General features: G+C 38.4%; 1 protein-coding gene across 3 annotated transcripts in view; it reads left to right on the forward strand.

The window, feature by feature from the left end:
• Positions 1 to 16,751, forward strand: part of ARHGAP6 (Rho GTPase activating protein 6) — a 311,117-nt gene that overhangs the window by 250,686 nt on the left and 43,680 nt on the right. For all 3 annotated transcript variants that reach the window (XM_053934533.1, XM_053934534.1, XM_053934535.1), the window contains exon 2: positions 1,771 to 1,930. In XM_053934533.1, coding sequence (XP_053790508.1) covers positions 1,771 to 1,930 — 160 coding nt within the window. The remainder of the gene's footprint in view (positions 1 to 1,770; positions 1,931 to 16,751) is intronic.

A 16,751-nucleotide genomic window follows, 5' to 3' on the forward strand; every position in this document is an offset into this window, starting at 1 on the left:
GTGCAAACCTTTAGTCTGAGGTTAATAAATCTGGTTAGTCAACAGTAAGGCACCAGAAGAGCAAGAACAGGTGAAGAGGCAAAAAAATGAAGTAACAAATTACAGTAGTCAAATAGTGGGGCAGCACAGAAGTTTTGCATATGTGGCCCATGTGCATATAAATAATATAAAGACATTGATCCTAGTACATGCATTAAGATATTGAGGTCCAGTTGTTGACATTAAGGTAATCTATTATGATTGAATAATTACTTACAAAAACTACTCTGGCAAAAAATAGAAAAAAATTCTTTGCTGAACTCACACATAGTTCATGAATCACAAGAAAGGGTGTTAACTGTGTCATTCCTTTAATCTGTATTGCTAAATGGTTCTGCACATTTGTACCTCTATGTGAATACACTCACACAGTCATAGGTGTGCATATATATGTTTAAATACAAATGTATGTACAGGTTGCATGTGTGTATATAAATATACATGCACATATATAGGCAAAATATATGGAAATGTGCACAAAGATGTTTACATACAACAGGATGCATAACTGCTAAGTAAAGTCAATTTTTATTGATTTTTATATTAAGGAGTTTCAGCCAATATTTTTTAAAGTCAGTGGACATCCTTTGACTGCAGATGGATGTGCAGAACAGATGAATCATAAGTTTACAGCGAAAAAAAAAATTAGTATGCAGTGAAGGTACAGATGTTGAAATTTAAACGAAAATGAGAGTGAAGTTTAGTAATTGTAAGTCTGCCATGCTGTGATAAAAGACAGGTTGGTGGGTTTCTTACTGCCCAGCTGATGTGCATCAGAGTTTTTTCATTATCAGCAGCTGCATCAGGTTGTACTTATTGACAAGATTGATGTTTATTTTTTAACATGGTTAGAATGAAAACCAAATTCTTTCTCTCCCTGTACTAATCTGTGCTCTTTGAGATGAATTCTGGAAGTCTTACTTTAAGTTAATTGTCAGGCTTTAAGCTTGTCTCTGTGCTCACTCTTCTCTTTGAGTGATGATTACTTCTTTGGCCCAAGCTGAATACTAGGAGAATAGTTTTTTGTGTAGGTTCTCACAGGTGGTATAAGCAACAGCTAAAGCTTTCAGTTTGCTGTCCAAGCACAATTGGTACCTACAGAGACGTAGCATATCTCATGCTGTTTTCCTCTATAAATGTTAACAAATAGGTTGTTATTGCAGCTGTTCAAAAACATGGAATATCTTGTCCTTTAGTCAATCATATTCTAAACTCAGCCTCGTCATAAGGAGATGAGAAAAGGGGCTCTGCCAGTGGTGATGTTGGAAAAGGGGCTCTGCCAGTGCACTCTCCAAGTCTGCTGGAGTCAGATTAGCAATATGTGGGAGACCATGGAGGTCAGCTGCTCTGACCAATGGTGCAGGAAGAGAATTAAGTAACATCAAATACTGGACAGAGAAAATAAACTGGGAAAAGCAGACAAGGGTGCTTTTTTCCCCCTCCCTTCCCTGCTTTGTGCTTTTTGCTACTGGAATCCTAGTGTTTTTGCATCAATACTTGATTAAATGGCTTCAGACAGAATTGACTTCTTGTTTTGCATGTCTGTATCCCTTTTAAGGAATGCTGCTGTAAGGAAAATAAAGATATTTGAAAGGTTAGAGATGTCCAAGAAAATGGCCTTCTGGTGAGAAGAACCTGTGTTGTTTTTTCTAGCAGTAAAAGAGATAGTTCTGTTTATTAAACTGTGAATACCATATGATGCTTCATATTTTTCCATTTGATTTCCTGCAGGGTGATTTCACTTGGAACAGCATGTCAGGGCGCAGTGTTCGGCTGAAGTCAGTTCCCGTTCAAAGCCTCTCGGAGCTGGAGCGTGCTCGGCTGCAGGAAGTGGCTTTTTATCAGTTGCAGCAGGACTGTGACCTGGGCTGTCAGATTACTGTCCCCAAAGGTAAGGGCTTGATAAGCTGTCTCTGTTTAGATTATTAAGCCACTGATTTCATATCATAGCAGTAAACACTGGCGGTTTTTTATTCCACAGATACTTCTATTTCAGTTTTGCTTAGCCACAGTCATTATGTAAAAATGATGAATAAAGTTGTTTGTCTTCTGTGTCCAATTTGGGCCACCTGGGGGTGGGATCATCTGATCAAGGGCAGATGTCTACAGGGTAGATAATCTGAATCAGACCCATTCATGCCAGGATGTCTTGATACTCAATTGAGAGAAAAATGCTTTTGTTACATTTCCAGATATCCAGAATTAAATGTCTATGTAGGTCAGGTAGATCTTACCATGGAAGTGTTTTTTTTTCACTCTGTATAACATTGTGAAGGAAGCCAAATGTGACTAGTTGAGATAGACAGTGAAGATATTTATGTCAAATAGTATGAGTCGTACCCAAGTTTTCCTAAAGAAAATGTTGCTTAATTCCCAGAAAACAAGTTAATTTTCAGCATAAAACATCAAACTCCTAGGAAACAGGAGATGAAATGAAAAGGAGAAGCTCAGCTATTGGAATCCTGATGCAGGATATGTGCATGTGGTAGACCTGTATTTAGGTTACCATGGAAGAGATCTAAACCTCACTAATGAGAAAGTTTCTGTTGTTTCCTGTAGGCTGCGGATCAAGCATAGCAGAGATAGCTGTTGTGCAGTCATCTGCAAGTCTGGCTTTCCTCTTGTTTCTTTGCAGTTGTATCCTTACATAAGGAATGACAAGGGATCACTGAATTCTCACCTTTGACCAGAGGTGCTGTGTGGTAGCATATACACAGTGATGCCACAGGAGCAATTTTTTAATGAGTCTAAATTAAGCAGAAAAAAAGTTGTCCAGCATGTGAAAATAATGACGTAGAAAAGAACAAATGTGAAAGAGACAGACTTTTGTATTCATCAGCTTTTTAGGATCTGCAGAAAACTCCTGCCAAAACCAACAAAGTCCAACTTCATGCGTATAGGAAGGCATCAGTTTGTAGTGACATGTATTTAATCAATTTCTTCAAGCCTCACCAGCTTCCCTGGTCCCTAAAGAAAAAGTTTGATCAACAGAAAAACAATTTTATAGGATATTCATAGGAGGAACTGGAACACTAAGGGCATTCCAATAATTTCTGACAGTCTGAACTGCCAATGGCTGTTTCTGAGGGAGATGAAAATACACATATGGAGGTCCTGCATATGTGGATGGATGTGTGTGTATCATCCAAGACAATCGAGTATACACATTCATAGAATAGCTTAGTTTGGAAGGGACCTTAAAGGTAATCTAGTCCAACCCACTGCAATAAGCAGGGCCATCTTCAACTAAATGAGGTTGCTCAGAGTCCCATCCAACCTGGCCTTGAACGTTTTCAGGGATCGAGTATCTACCACCTATCTGGGCAACCTGTTGCAGTGCCTGGTCACCTTCACTGTAAAATATCTTTTTTACACCTACTCTAAATCTACCCTCTTTTGTTCTAAAACCATTACCCCTTTTCCTGTTGCAACAGACCCTACTAAAAAGACTGTCCTCATCTTTCTTTTAATCCCCCTTTCATTACTAAAAGACTATGCTAAGATTTCTCCAGTCTTCTTTCTGTGAGCTGAACAACCCCAGTTCTGACAGCCTGTCTTTGTAGGAGAGATGCTCCAGCCCTCTGATGATTTTTGTGGCCCTCCTATAGATCTGCTCTAATAGGTCCATGTCCTTCCTGTGCTGAGGACCCCAAAACTGTATGCAGCACTCCAGGCGGGTCTCACCAGAGTGGAGCAGAGGGGCAGAATCCCCTCCCTCACCCTGCTGGCCATGCTGCTTTGGATGCAGCACAGGAATTGTTTGGTTTTCTGGGCTGCAAGGGCACATTGCTGGCTCATGTCCATACTCTCATCCACCAGCACCCCCAGTTCCTTCTGGGCAGGGCTGCTCTGAATCCATTCAGCTCTAGCCTGTATGGGTGCTGTCCAGCTCCAGGTGCAGAACCTCATGAGGTTTCCCTGGGCCCAGTTCTCAAGCTTGTGCAGGTCCCTCTGGATGTGACCCATCCCTGCCTCAGGTGTGGCAACCACACCACTCAGTTTGCTGTTGTTGGTAGATTTTCTGAGGGTGTACATAGTGTCACCGTCTGTGTCACTGATGGAGATAGCACACTGTGGTGGTGCCAATATGGACCCCTGAGGAACACCACTTGTCACCAGTCTCCATCTGGACATTGAGCCATGTTCAGAAACTTCAAAGCACATTTGAAGAGTGAGTATTGCTTTTGTGTTCTGCTTGCTGTTTCCTGCTGGGACTGCCATGAAAGGCCAGATATTTGGGGAGTCATTCAAGTTTGAATCACACACAAGAACTATTTTTATTTTCACGGCATATATATATATATAGGTAAATATAAAACATGAAATTAGTTTTAGATATATTCAGTCTGAAAAGTGTAATTTTAAGCATAGAAACTAAAGAATATAAATTTTTGTTAAACATTTAAAAATGAAAGGCTTTTGAAAAAGTCAGGAACTCTGAGCTACTGTTTCATCTCTACTGCTGGCCCCATCATTTCATGTATCTCATGGCTCAGTTTGAGAAATAAATCGGCTATTCAGTTCTGCTCTCCAGTTTGGATGTGCCAGTGAGATTATTAAGAAGTAAATAATTTCACATCTGCATTCTTGCTTTGAATGACCATGAATGACCATGAATGATAATGAAATTTTCTGTGTTTTAAAGTATACATCAAAAAGGAATAGCCAGTACAATTGAATTTTAAAATGTTGTAATACCATCTATTGAAGGAAGTGAAGGTAATAGCTAGAATTAAGGTACATTTAGTATTTAACTGTCCATCCTGTTTCAAAGCTTGGCACTAGTTTTGACAACAGAACTAAATAATATTTTGAAGTGGGTATATATAATAATCACTCTGTCAATCCATCATGCTACATCTGTGCTGGTACTTTGGTAGGAAAATAAGAATCTACCATGTTCTGAAATTATTACAGATTGGTTTAGGACCTTTGCAGAGGCACTCTGAAGTCCACTTCATGTTCCTATCACTTTTAAATGTGTGGAATGAAAATTTATGACAAGAGTTTACAGGTAGCCATCCAGTTAATCATCACAGTTGAACATCCTGTGTAAACTGGGAATTTTATCTGTGGGAAGCTGGTTGGGGCACTTTGGGCATGCAAGAATGCAAATAAAATTAAATTCCATCACAGCCATCAAGTTAAAACCAGACTCAAGTTAAAAACAGACTGTTAAGACTGCAAGATGTAGAACTAGTACTGTCTGAGGGAGCTAGAGGAGCTCTGTAGGTCTGAAGAGATCCAGAAAAATGAAATGTACTCTACAACTCTCTTCTACTTCAAAGAATGCCATATGAAAATATTCATGAGTAGAGGCAAGTGGAACTATTTATGTATTAGAAAATTTAGAAAGCTGTGTATAGAGTTGGACTTCTCTGTGGATCTTTGGCTGCTTTTCAAAGCTTGCTGGAGAATTACATTAGAACATGCATGTTCCTGCTGGGCATTTGCTTCCTGCAGGCATTTGAATAATTACATTTACTGGCATAGGTATGGTGAAAAGGAAAATTTCTTTGTTCATGGCTAACAAGTGTTTGTGCCAAACATGCTTGCATGGAGGTTAAACCAGAGTATAAATTCCTCTACCTTATCTTTACAACCACAGACATGCTGTTACTGGGTGCTTCTTCATAATGCTTCAGTCCTCCCATGCTCAGAAAGTCCCTTTGTCACAGCTAGTGCAGTTTACCTCTGCCAGGGCTCATCTGGCTATTCCCACACTTGTATAGACTCTGATACCTCATAGGTAATCCCTCTCCTTCACTGTATTGTGGCTATTACTGTTAATGAAGAACATTACTAACATCTCCAAGTAAAATATCCTGTGTAAACAGAGAAGGGATCACCTCCTGCAGGAATTTCTTTAACCAGCATGTCATTTAAAATATGCTACAATTGCACTAAAGTAAGTAATTTGAATGAATTCAAGTTGATCAAGAGGTACTAATATGATATGTGATATATGATGAAATGTTTCACATTTGTTTCTTGTTGTCTTGCTTTTCTGCCTTTTATCTTTCAAATTCTGTAATCAACTCCTTTTTTACTCCCATGTTTTCCTCCATTTGCCACCAGAAACTAAACCAAGAATCATTTATCTTGTGTTGGTTAATGTGTTAAGTTGCAAGAGGATGTAATTTCCAGGCAAAGCATTACGCAGTTTCTTTACCAATGCAATTACTCTGTGAAAGATTTTTAATTTGCTAATATTCTGAATGTCACAACAGTACCATTCTGCTGATGCTTCTTTGCAGTTCATGTTTACAATATAGTGTGTCTTTTCTCATTTCAGGGAAGTCAATCTTCTCTTTAAAATAGGAGAAAAAAAGTGGTGATACAACTCACAAGGTGTGCTTACTTTTTGGCGACATTACGATTTTGTGTATGTCCTTGCACACAAATAGAGAGAAAAATGAACCTTTTGCAGAAGGTCTTCACAAGCAAACGCTAACTCAAGTTAGATGGCTTCTGCAGAGTAAAAATGGGATCAGAGCAGCAGAGGAGCTCATTTTCTTCTCTTCATTGGCTCCAGGTATCTCTTGAGCTGAGAGGTTGTTGAATGAGGTTTGATTGGATCAGTTTCCTAAATATCTCATGTTTCCAATGACACTCTTAACAGTCCTGTCCCACTTCACTGACCCTGTGTTTGGAAGCAGGGATAGGAATGACTAGGAGTTGAGCAAATTGGGAATTAGGGCTTCAACCCTAATTCAGCTCCTAGAGCATCTGCCTGGGTTTTGAAGGTATGATGGGAACCTCTTGGTGAAGGGGCCTAATAGGATTTGAGACTCAGGGATCACATTCGGGTCTTCTCTTTATTCAAGAAGAGAAAATGACTTCTTGTGTTCTTTCCAGTTCCTAACAGGATGTTGTCTTCTCAGCTTTGCAGTGGGGCAGGAGGATTTGTGGAGAGCAAGAATAAATGAGAAGAGCATTTGGGGTTATATGTGGTTTAGTGGTGGCTATGCTGGTGCTGGGTTGACTGTTGGACTGGATGATCTTGAATGTCTTGGGAGAGAGAAAGTAATTCTTAACTTTACTGTCAAATCTGGTTCTCGGGTCATTTGTGTAGTTCTAATGAATATGATGTAAGGGTAGGTTTAGAAGCCTAAATGCAGTCCCACTCATTGAAGGAAAGTAATTTTGAGGGAAGCTGCTGCTGCTTGAACGTGTGCTGGTGTATGTTTTTGCATGCAAGCTTTGTGACATGTGACACCGTGCATCTGCTCACATGAAGTGAGCACTGGTCTCCTGTACAACTTGTTTTAGTAAAGGTGAGTTTGAAGAAGCAGGGCTGGATAAGTGTATGATTACAGACTGAGAGCTGAGACAACCCTGTCTCTGAAATGAAGGAAAACATGGCTGGGCTTTCTGAATTTTTACCATTCATTTGTGTACTTTGCCTCCAATACATTCCAGTTAAGCTCTGAATAGAAATGGGAACTAAGAGTTACACAATTCTACACTTCTTGTTTATTTTGGCAGGGCATGCTTCTTTCAATCTGTTTTTTGCTTACATTACTTGCCATTATATTTCATTATTCATTTTCCTTAACGCTGAGAGTGACTATGATTTTTATCTGGGCTTGCATTTTTGTGAGGGCTCCAAAGTGCTCATTGTTTTTAATCACTGACCATGTTGCATACATTATAGCTGTTGTGGCAGTGGAAAACATCTAAGTAAACTGTAGCATATACATTGTGGAGTTACAGGCTTAGGGACTGGCTGCTTTTGAACTGGCATCAGTGTATCTTCTGAGTGAAGAGGCTTATTACCACCCCTCTTACTGCCAACCTCTGCTGATTCTTCTCATATAAATACTGTCTCTGGCATGGGCTTATGAGTCCATGGATTTTCTTTCAATGTAGTAGAGTTCATGAAGAGTATATTTAAGACAAGTAAGGCTGAGATAAATGCTCCTCCTTTATGCTACATTAGTAAATCTTGGCTATGCTGTATCAGACAGACTGGTCAGAGATAAAAAACATTTAACTTGCTGGTTTTCAGACTGAAACTTCCCACCTGTGCCCTCCAATTCAAATATTTCTTGGAAAAATGTATCTTTCCAGGGATTCCTTTTTTCATCCTAAGAAAACAATCAAATATCTCTCAGTCTGGGAAAAAAAAAAAGGAAATAAAATTGTATTCATGTTTTAAGCTAGGAGAAGTCCCAGCTGTTGCAGGGTAGAGGTTGTGAGACACAATCTTAAGCTATGCTACACAGGCATTTATCAAAGTGAAGGTGACAGGAGTTTTTCCAGGCAGAGAGATAAGAAAACAAGAAAAAAACTTTTTAATTTTTTTTTTTCTCCCAGTAAGGAAATTTGCTGAATTTTTTTTGCTGGGATTTTTTCTTTCAAATTCACTTTTTTGCCACTGTTGAGAAAAGAACAAAATGGAAGTATATCAAGCTTGAAGAATATAATTTTTCTAACATTGTAACAGGGGAAATAATTTATTGTCTTCAAAACTTAATAAGGACAGATGTTCCTTTTTTTAATTTCTGTTATGAGGCAGTTTTTTTAAATAAAAGACTATGCTGTGCTCAGCAAATTGATTTCTGAGATTTTCTTGTATCACATAGCATGTTTTACATGTCTGTTTACATCAGGAAAGCTTTATTCAACTTAGCTATTCTGTCAGTTAGAGGCAGACTAATAGGTTTAAAAGGAAAAGGGTTTGCTCATTACAAAAATCACTACAAAGAGAAAAACCTTGTCTTTTTACTAAATAGTATTTTGTAAATAGCTAGGAGCTTTGATTGAGAAGCAACGTGCATTTTCATTATGCTATATGAACAGAGAACAGAGGTAGAAAATGCTGTAGGTTTCACAGGAAAATTAATGGCACTGATAATGTATATGACAAAATAAATTTTTAACTTAGCACATTTAAAATAAAGATTTGTGTAACTTCAGAGAACCTACCTGTTGTGTAGGTGTATTTTGTGGAGACAGAGGAAAGGAATGAGGACAGGGATGGACATTGGAGGAATACTTAGCTGTGGAGCTCGTTGGGCAGGAGTGCTGACAGGCAGGAGTCTTTCAGTTTCCTTCACGGTGAAGGAAAGAGATCTTGCTTAAATTCCTAAGGTAAATAAGGAAATATTACAATCCATGTTTCCATATACAAATATAATGAAAAAATAGAGAAGATGGAATCATGACCAGGGTTTTTCATTACCAGGGCAGTTGCTTATTTAGATGCTGTCTGTTGTGCATTTAGAGTACTGGTTTTGAAACGTCAGATCCAGAGGCTGCTGCGAGATATATTTGATGCTATGTATACCACATATATTTGATGTTATGTCCTGTAGAATTTAAAAATTACTTCTGAGACTAAAAAAAAAAAAATCCTATCTAATGTAGTTTCTTTAGGAGTACACTTGAAATGGCTATTGACTTGAAGTACATATATTTGGTATTTTGTCTGTATTAGTGTCAGACATGAAAATCTCAGCTTTCAATTTAAAACACTGATCATGACCATTGGCCATATTCAAAAGTTGAGACACCTGGTAGAGAGAATCAGTGTTGGGAAGCAAAATACACATCGAAAGGCTCTAAAACTGCTTTGCAAAATTACTTTGGGTTTTTTCCTTTGAGAGAACACTCGTGTAACAGAGACACTCTTGGATGTGTTCTGCCAAATCTGTCTTTAACACTTCATGTAGTACTTACACTTTGATTCTGAATGCCCATCTGGGCTATACTGTTTTTGCCAATAGTCAAATGTATATGTCCAGTAACTTGATAGTGACTTGTGAATTCCTACTTTATTGTGGTTCAAAGCCAAAGAATAAATACCAATAAATATATGCCAAGGAAAAAGCTTTTGAACCTTTATTAAGAATACTGACATTGCAGCCTACCAGTTTCCATGTTGTGCTTGCCTCTGGCAGAGCTTTGCCGACATGGAACGTCAGTATAATCTGTATTCTTCCAGTATACTTTTTCAAAAATTTCAGTTGAAAATCAGACTTATTTCTATTATCTTGTGTGTGTTGCTCCTTTCAGAAGTGCATTAGGGAATATTGCTGATGATTTTTTTCCTGCCTTAGGTAGAAAAATTTTCTCTAGTTTTTCCACAGGCATGATTTAATTGCAGTTGTGGTTGGTGCCAGAAGTGTAATGTCTCTAGATACTGATTAGGAAAGATAAAGTGACTCCAGATAGGTTTATTTTATCAGAGCTGTGGTACTATATATATCTTTGTATTAGGCTTTTACACTGAAAAGGCTGCCTTGAGATTTAATGGAGATGTAATCTCCTGCTGAAGGATTTTAAGAATAGATTAGACAGATGTCCATGTGACTCTATTTCTGTGCAGGAAGTCAACCCAAGTGTTCTCTGCAGAGCTCCTTGTGTCTTTTTTTTCTGTGTGGTTTACATTTTCAACACCTGTTTCTGTTATGATTGATGATACAAAGGACAGGTAATTACTACAAAGAGACATTTCTAGGAGTAAGATCCGTTGTTCATTTTTCAAAGGAATAACAGCTCAGTTATTTGAGCACCAAACTGTCCAATAAGAAACCTGCTGCACCATGATTTCACTTCCACACACCGAGAGCTCCTTTCTCATTTCATTTCTTCATCACAGCTCTGAGCAGGATTACTGTGGACTAGTTTAATTAGTCCCAGAGGGAGTAAGTTATGAAAGCTGTTTTATTTTCTTGTGTGGCTTCTTTAAGGTGAGACTCCGAGGACAAACTTAGACAAAGGAGTCATAACAACTAGGCAATGCTCAGAAGACAGTGGAGACCTGGGTGACCTGAACCATGTCTGTGACCACTGGCTGATCTCCTAAATTCCAGAGAGTTAGAGGGATTTCCTTTTCCACTGAAAAGTTCAACTCATGCTCGCACCGAGAGCAATGTGGGGGGAAAGATCTGAGCTGTAAAGAAACTTGGTTGCTTCTTCATCTGCCAGTTCAGGTGTGCAAGTGACTTCATTGATAACGATGAATCCAAGGCCAGCTGGTGATTGGATCTGTTCTGGCCCTGGCCCACCCTGTAGTGTTTAGACTGAAGGTAACTCTCCTTACCAAATCGAGTAGTTTTGACTAGCAATAGCATCAAACTACTCTCTCCTCTCCACGTTATAAAATTACTTTTTATTTAAGTAGTTGAAGCCAAGAGGCAGTCAATTTCTCCCCCCGCCCCCACCCTGCTTCCCCAATGAACTGAAAGTAATTTTAGAGCTTGTATTTGTATTTTTCTATCTCAAACTATAGTATCAATGCTCCTGTTTGGTTTTCGTTTGGTATTTTGAATTTTTTTCAGTACAGCTAAAATACTTTCATTGACTGTAGTTGTTTTCATTTATTACTGTAGATAGTTTTTAACCTTTTTTTTTTTAACTGTTTTAGTGTTGACAGTTTTTTCTGGGTTATGAAAACACTTCAAGAAGCGGGTGTTGTTCAGTCTTTCTCAAAGCTTTCAAACCTCTGCCCATCATCACAGTTTCTGAGTGTCTTCCACTTAGAGAGAAGGGCAGCAGCAAGGTCCCTGATGTATCACAGGCTATTTAAGTCAGGAACTTTCCTATCTTTGGAGATTAGGGAAGCTCCTGTCACACTGTGGATACTGCTATAATGTGAAAAAGTAGTGTCTATATTTTGTCTTGCACCTGCTACTTGACATTACTGTTTCATGAATCCAGTCATCAGTGTCAATGTAGCAAACACACCCTGAAGCCTCAAAGGAGTGGTTTCCTCTAATTTCCCTATGCCTAGACACATTTTTTACTTCCATTATTGACACAAGGCATGTGCTCCATCAAAAGACCTGGAGCACTCTCTATGGCTGTTTTTTTAAGGGTTTTGTGGAGGGGGGGTGGGAGGTGGGGTTTTGATATTATTTTGTTGCATTGCTATGACTTGGGATTTCTTATGGCATGGGAAATTCTGTGCTAATGTAGGTGCTGAAGCAAGCAGAGCTGTGTATGAGTTGAAAATCTGAGTGTGTTTTTGCACAGGGAAGTCAGACCTGGTGTCGTGTATCTATCTGTTTTCCCTTTCCAGGAATTTGCCTGCTTTTTGCTGCTTTCTACTAACAGCCACATACAAGGGCATTTGACCTTTCCTTCATAATCCTCTAAAGGCTGCCAGGTAGCTTTGCATGGGTTTTTTGAGTTACTTCCATCATCCCATCTATGTATGGCAGCAGCAGCAGCCATTTTCCTCATTCTGGTATAGAAAAGCACTTGAGCAACTGTTTATTTTTGTGTCAAAGTGAGGTTTTTTTATGGGGGTCCAGCTAAAAATTTAACAAATCAGCTCCCAGACAATTATAATTTAGTGTTTGGATTCTAAAACTCACTGAATATCTTGTTCCTCAGAGTTTGTGTGATGCAGCCATCTTAAATGTATTATCAGTTAAAAATATTTAAATGGCAAAAAAACTATTTATGTTTTCATTACAGTAATGACAAAATAACTGACTTCTCCAACACAGTTACTTCTAGTCAAGAGACCAAATGCAAAAAGATTAAAGAATACCTTAAACAAAAAACAAAAAAAAAAAAAAAAAAAAAAAAAAAAAAAAAAAAAAAAAAATTCAAACTAAAAGGAAAGATAGCAAACTTTATTCTTGGTTTTGTTGTGGTGGTTTGAAAAATTCTGCAACTATTAAAAATTCTGTTATTTTAAGGATATTTATATATAGCTTGCACAAACAAGGCAGGCATCCACTTTGTATTTGCTGAAGTGTTTCTTTTGGTGCAGCTGTGCTGTGTTCATCTGAAAGACCTGCAGCTTCCTGCACAGCAGGAGTGCAGTGGCCTGGGCAGGCCTGGGAAGCTGCTCCTTCCCAGCTCTTCTCCTTGCATGGAGACATCCCCCTCCCTCTGGCTGTGGCTTCAGGAGCCCTGACCTCACTCCAGAGCTCAAATCCCATATTCCCTATCAACTTAGGTTTGGTTCTCATCCTTAGAATACGTTGCACCTGCATTTGCCCACCAGTTAATGCAAGTCTCTTAATGACAGAGAATCATGGAAGAACATATTTGAAAATGCAAAAGTAGTTATTTCTTTACAACATATATATTTGGAGACTATTTAAGTTCTTAAATGCACCAGGGAACATGTAGGCAAATGCAGTGGAAATGTCATGTTTTCTTATGATTTCTCTAGCCACAGGAGTTGGATAGTATTTGCTATCTGAATTAGAGCAGTGATCAAAGTAAGTTGTTGCTTTGTTGGTTGTGGTGGTGATGGTCTTGGGTTTTTGTTTGGGTTTTTTTGTTTGTTTTTGTTTGTTTGTTTGCTTGTTTTTGTTTGTTTGTGGGGTTTTATGTGAAGGAGAGTTAATACCTATCTTACTGCAGTTATAGTCTATATTTTTGATAGAAATAGGCCTTGCAAATAGGTTTCAATAGAAATAGTGCATTTTTCTAGATTTGAGTCTAGTTTGGAATGACACTTTTCAGATTTGTTTTCCTAAAGGACAGGGCAGTCTACTGGTAATATGCTCAGCTAGTATAAATTGATATATCACCTTTGCCTTCAGAATAGCTGTTCAGTATCAACTGATGTGTATAAAAAATCTATTAGTACCTGGCAAGCAAGTTATGTAGGGTTGGTTGTTTGGGTTTTTTTAAAAATTTGTATCAGAACCACAGGATGTTATTGTGAACTGTTATTTGATAAATAAAACTGTAGTTCCTGTAGGGATGCAGCTTTCTTTTGAAGTAGGTGAGATTTCCATCAGTTTTGCTTTCTAGACGAGTTCCATGGAAACTTATGAATACTTTCTAGATAAATAATTTAATTTTTCTACCAGTATCACCAAATTCCTACTGTTCAACAGTAAAGAAATTGTGTATAGTGCAGCTTTTAAACTTTCAGCATCTCAATCACTTAAAACCTGCACAGCTGGACTTTGTAATTTGTCTGTGTCTCATTTTAACAATTGGTAGTGCCTTAGCCCAGAGGGACTGAAGCCTAGGTCTGAAGAAGATGCACTAACCACAGATTACCAAAGAGTCTGCTGGGATGTGGAAGAGGTGGATTAAGAGCACACTTCTGTCTGCTGGTTGTGGTTTTCTCAGGTGGTTGTACTGTATGCACTGTGTGTTGCCAAGAACGTTGTTTCCTGCGCAGCTGACTTTCCCCACAGCTCTCCTGCCTTCTCATGGTTCCCTGAGAAGGGTTTGGGTCAGGTGGTGCCCCTGTCCAGCCCTGTCCCCCTGTGCATAGCCCAACAGGAGGAATGTCCCTTCTCCTGAAAAACTGGCTTTGACTTCAGCTCTGCCCTTTTTATGCTGTTTCTTCTGCCATAAGCACAGTCTTCAGGAACTTCTCAGAGAGGGAAATGCTGAAACTTGTTTGCTGCATCAAAGGAAGCAGCATCAGAGGAAAGCTGCTTCTGTTGTGTGTGTGGTGCCTGTGGTGAGCAGCCTGAACCTGGTGCTGTGGGCTGAGGTGAGCATCTATGAGCCAGATGCCACCTGGAAGGTCATGACTGCAGCTGTGGGATATTCTTGACTGATTATGGCTTTTCTTCCATCAACTACCGGCTGACAAGCACAAAGAAATGCTGATTTAAGTCAAAGTGAAATAAAGTGTGGAACATTAGACCATAAGGAAAAATGGGACAATAGTCCAAGGCTTCTGAATATCTACAGTATTCTGCATCACTGATGGAGGTCTTGTGTGTGTATGGCTGAGGCAAAGTGTGAGTGTGATAAGAAATACATGAAGGCTCAAACTTCCCCTTTTCAAATTGCTTTATGTGCCAAAATCCTGTTTCTCTGGTTGAATTTTATCTTCCATCTATATTGAAGCTGGCAGTCCTTTGGAAGTTACTGCATGGGGACAGGGCATTTCAACAAGTTTTTAAAAATAAATATTTCAAGATGGACATTTATAGTCACAGAAATGGCTAAGTAAAACCAGCACCCTCTTCTTCAGCCGAGCAGCCCCAAGTGCATATTCAGAAGTAAATTTGCTTTGTATAGTGACCCAAAGAAGCGGCTGCAACCGCAAACACTGTGCAACTGTCAGTGAATGAAGTGCAGTCTTGCCTTTATTGTGCTCTGTCAACAGAATTTAGCAGTGTTGTCTGATTGACACTCTCAATTACTCACAGGCCAGAGAGACTGCAGCTTGATATTTGGCACACAGGCTGGCTGTGGGAGCCTGGCACTTGGGAAATTAGTTGCTCTGGATGAGTGAAGTGTACCAATGAGTGCTCAGGAGAGGTCTAACTTTGTACGTTGTGGTGCTATTGGTAGTAATTTTCAAGACAGAATTGATTGCAATCTTAGAAGAAATATTCTATTTTTTTTTCCTTTAAGTGCTGTTAGATCCAGTTACTAGTGGTTATTAAGAAAAATGGCCATGAATAGAATTAGAATTACTATGAAGAAGTAGTTTAGAATTTCACAATATCAACCTTTTTATCTGTTTCTGTTTTGATAATTGAGCTATGTGTTTGATAATAATCACTGAGATAGGTCCTCTTCTTATACTGCATTAAAATAACGCTTAATTGTGGAACTTGACATTCTTCCCTAAACAGACAAGAAACTTATTTCTCCTAAGCAAAGGAACTTGCCAATAAATGGGAAGTTCTCTTTGTTCTTTAATCCTGTCAGCAGCTTATCATCTCTTATGTCAAAAGCCCACTGAGTTAAATTAGTTTAAAGGATTTGTATGAATTTATGAATTATGTTTTTGAGTAATAAAAAGTGTCCTTGCATGTAAGTAACATAAAAGGAATATCATTCTTATAGATAATCCACCAGCCCATGTGTAAGGAAAGTGCTGAAGAATCCTATTTTTTGTTACAGGTTCACTTCAAGCATATTTGAGAGGGTATTTTTTTCATTATCTGAAGCCTAATACTGTAATATTGTCCCAAAAATTATGTACAAAGCTTGGGCACTGTTGTACTTTTTTACTGCATAATTTATTAATTAGTAAAAGCATATTGGATAAGAGTTTCACAGGATATTGACTATTAAGTGACATAATCTGAAACTGTTGGCCAAGACTTCCCGAGTATTCACTTTGTGTGCCACTAACTGTATAATTCTGAGCTAATTCCCTATACCTAATTTGTGATGCTTTAGCTTATGCTGAGCAACACTTCTACCTACCAAACAGACTTGTTCGTTTCCATAAATATAAATTGAATAAAAAAGTACTGGAAGTAAATAGTAACAGGATTCAGCCTGCACTCCCTCTCTTTCAGTCATAGAAGGTAGGTGGTTGGTAGGAGGTCTTGTGCAAAGCAACAGAACAATCATATAAAAAAATTTCAATGTTCTCTTTCTTTCTTTTCATGTTTTAACTGTTAAAGCTGAAGTTTATATATCCTCAGTGTGAAAATGACTTCTTATTACCTAGTTTCCAGAACCATGGTCTCACTTAGAAATCTAAGCCCTCAAATGGTCTGTAGAAAATCTGGGATTTAATAGCATAAATGCTTAAAAAATGGTGGTATTGATGACACTGCAGGTGAATTTCAACTTTAACCCGAAATATTTAAGTTTTGATAATCTCAGAAGTCAGATTGTTCAATTCTTGTCAAAAGTCAATAGATCAGTACAAATAATCTTGTATTCTGTAGGCTGTGTGGTTCACTGACAGAGTCCTAAAGATATGACCTAATTTTTCAAATAGAAAAGTCTTTTTGGCATTAAGTGAACCTGGAAATGCTCACCACTTTGGAAAAACAGGTCACATAGCAATTTAATGTGCA

This window comes from Vidua chalybeata, chromosome 2 (assembly GCF_026979565.1).
Source record: "Vidua chalybeata isolate OUT-0048 chromosome 2, bVidCha1 merged haplotype, whole genome shotgun sequence".
Classification (NCBI taxonomy): Eukaryota; Metazoa; Chordata; class Aves; order Passeriformes; family Viduidae; genus Vidua; species Vidua chalybeata.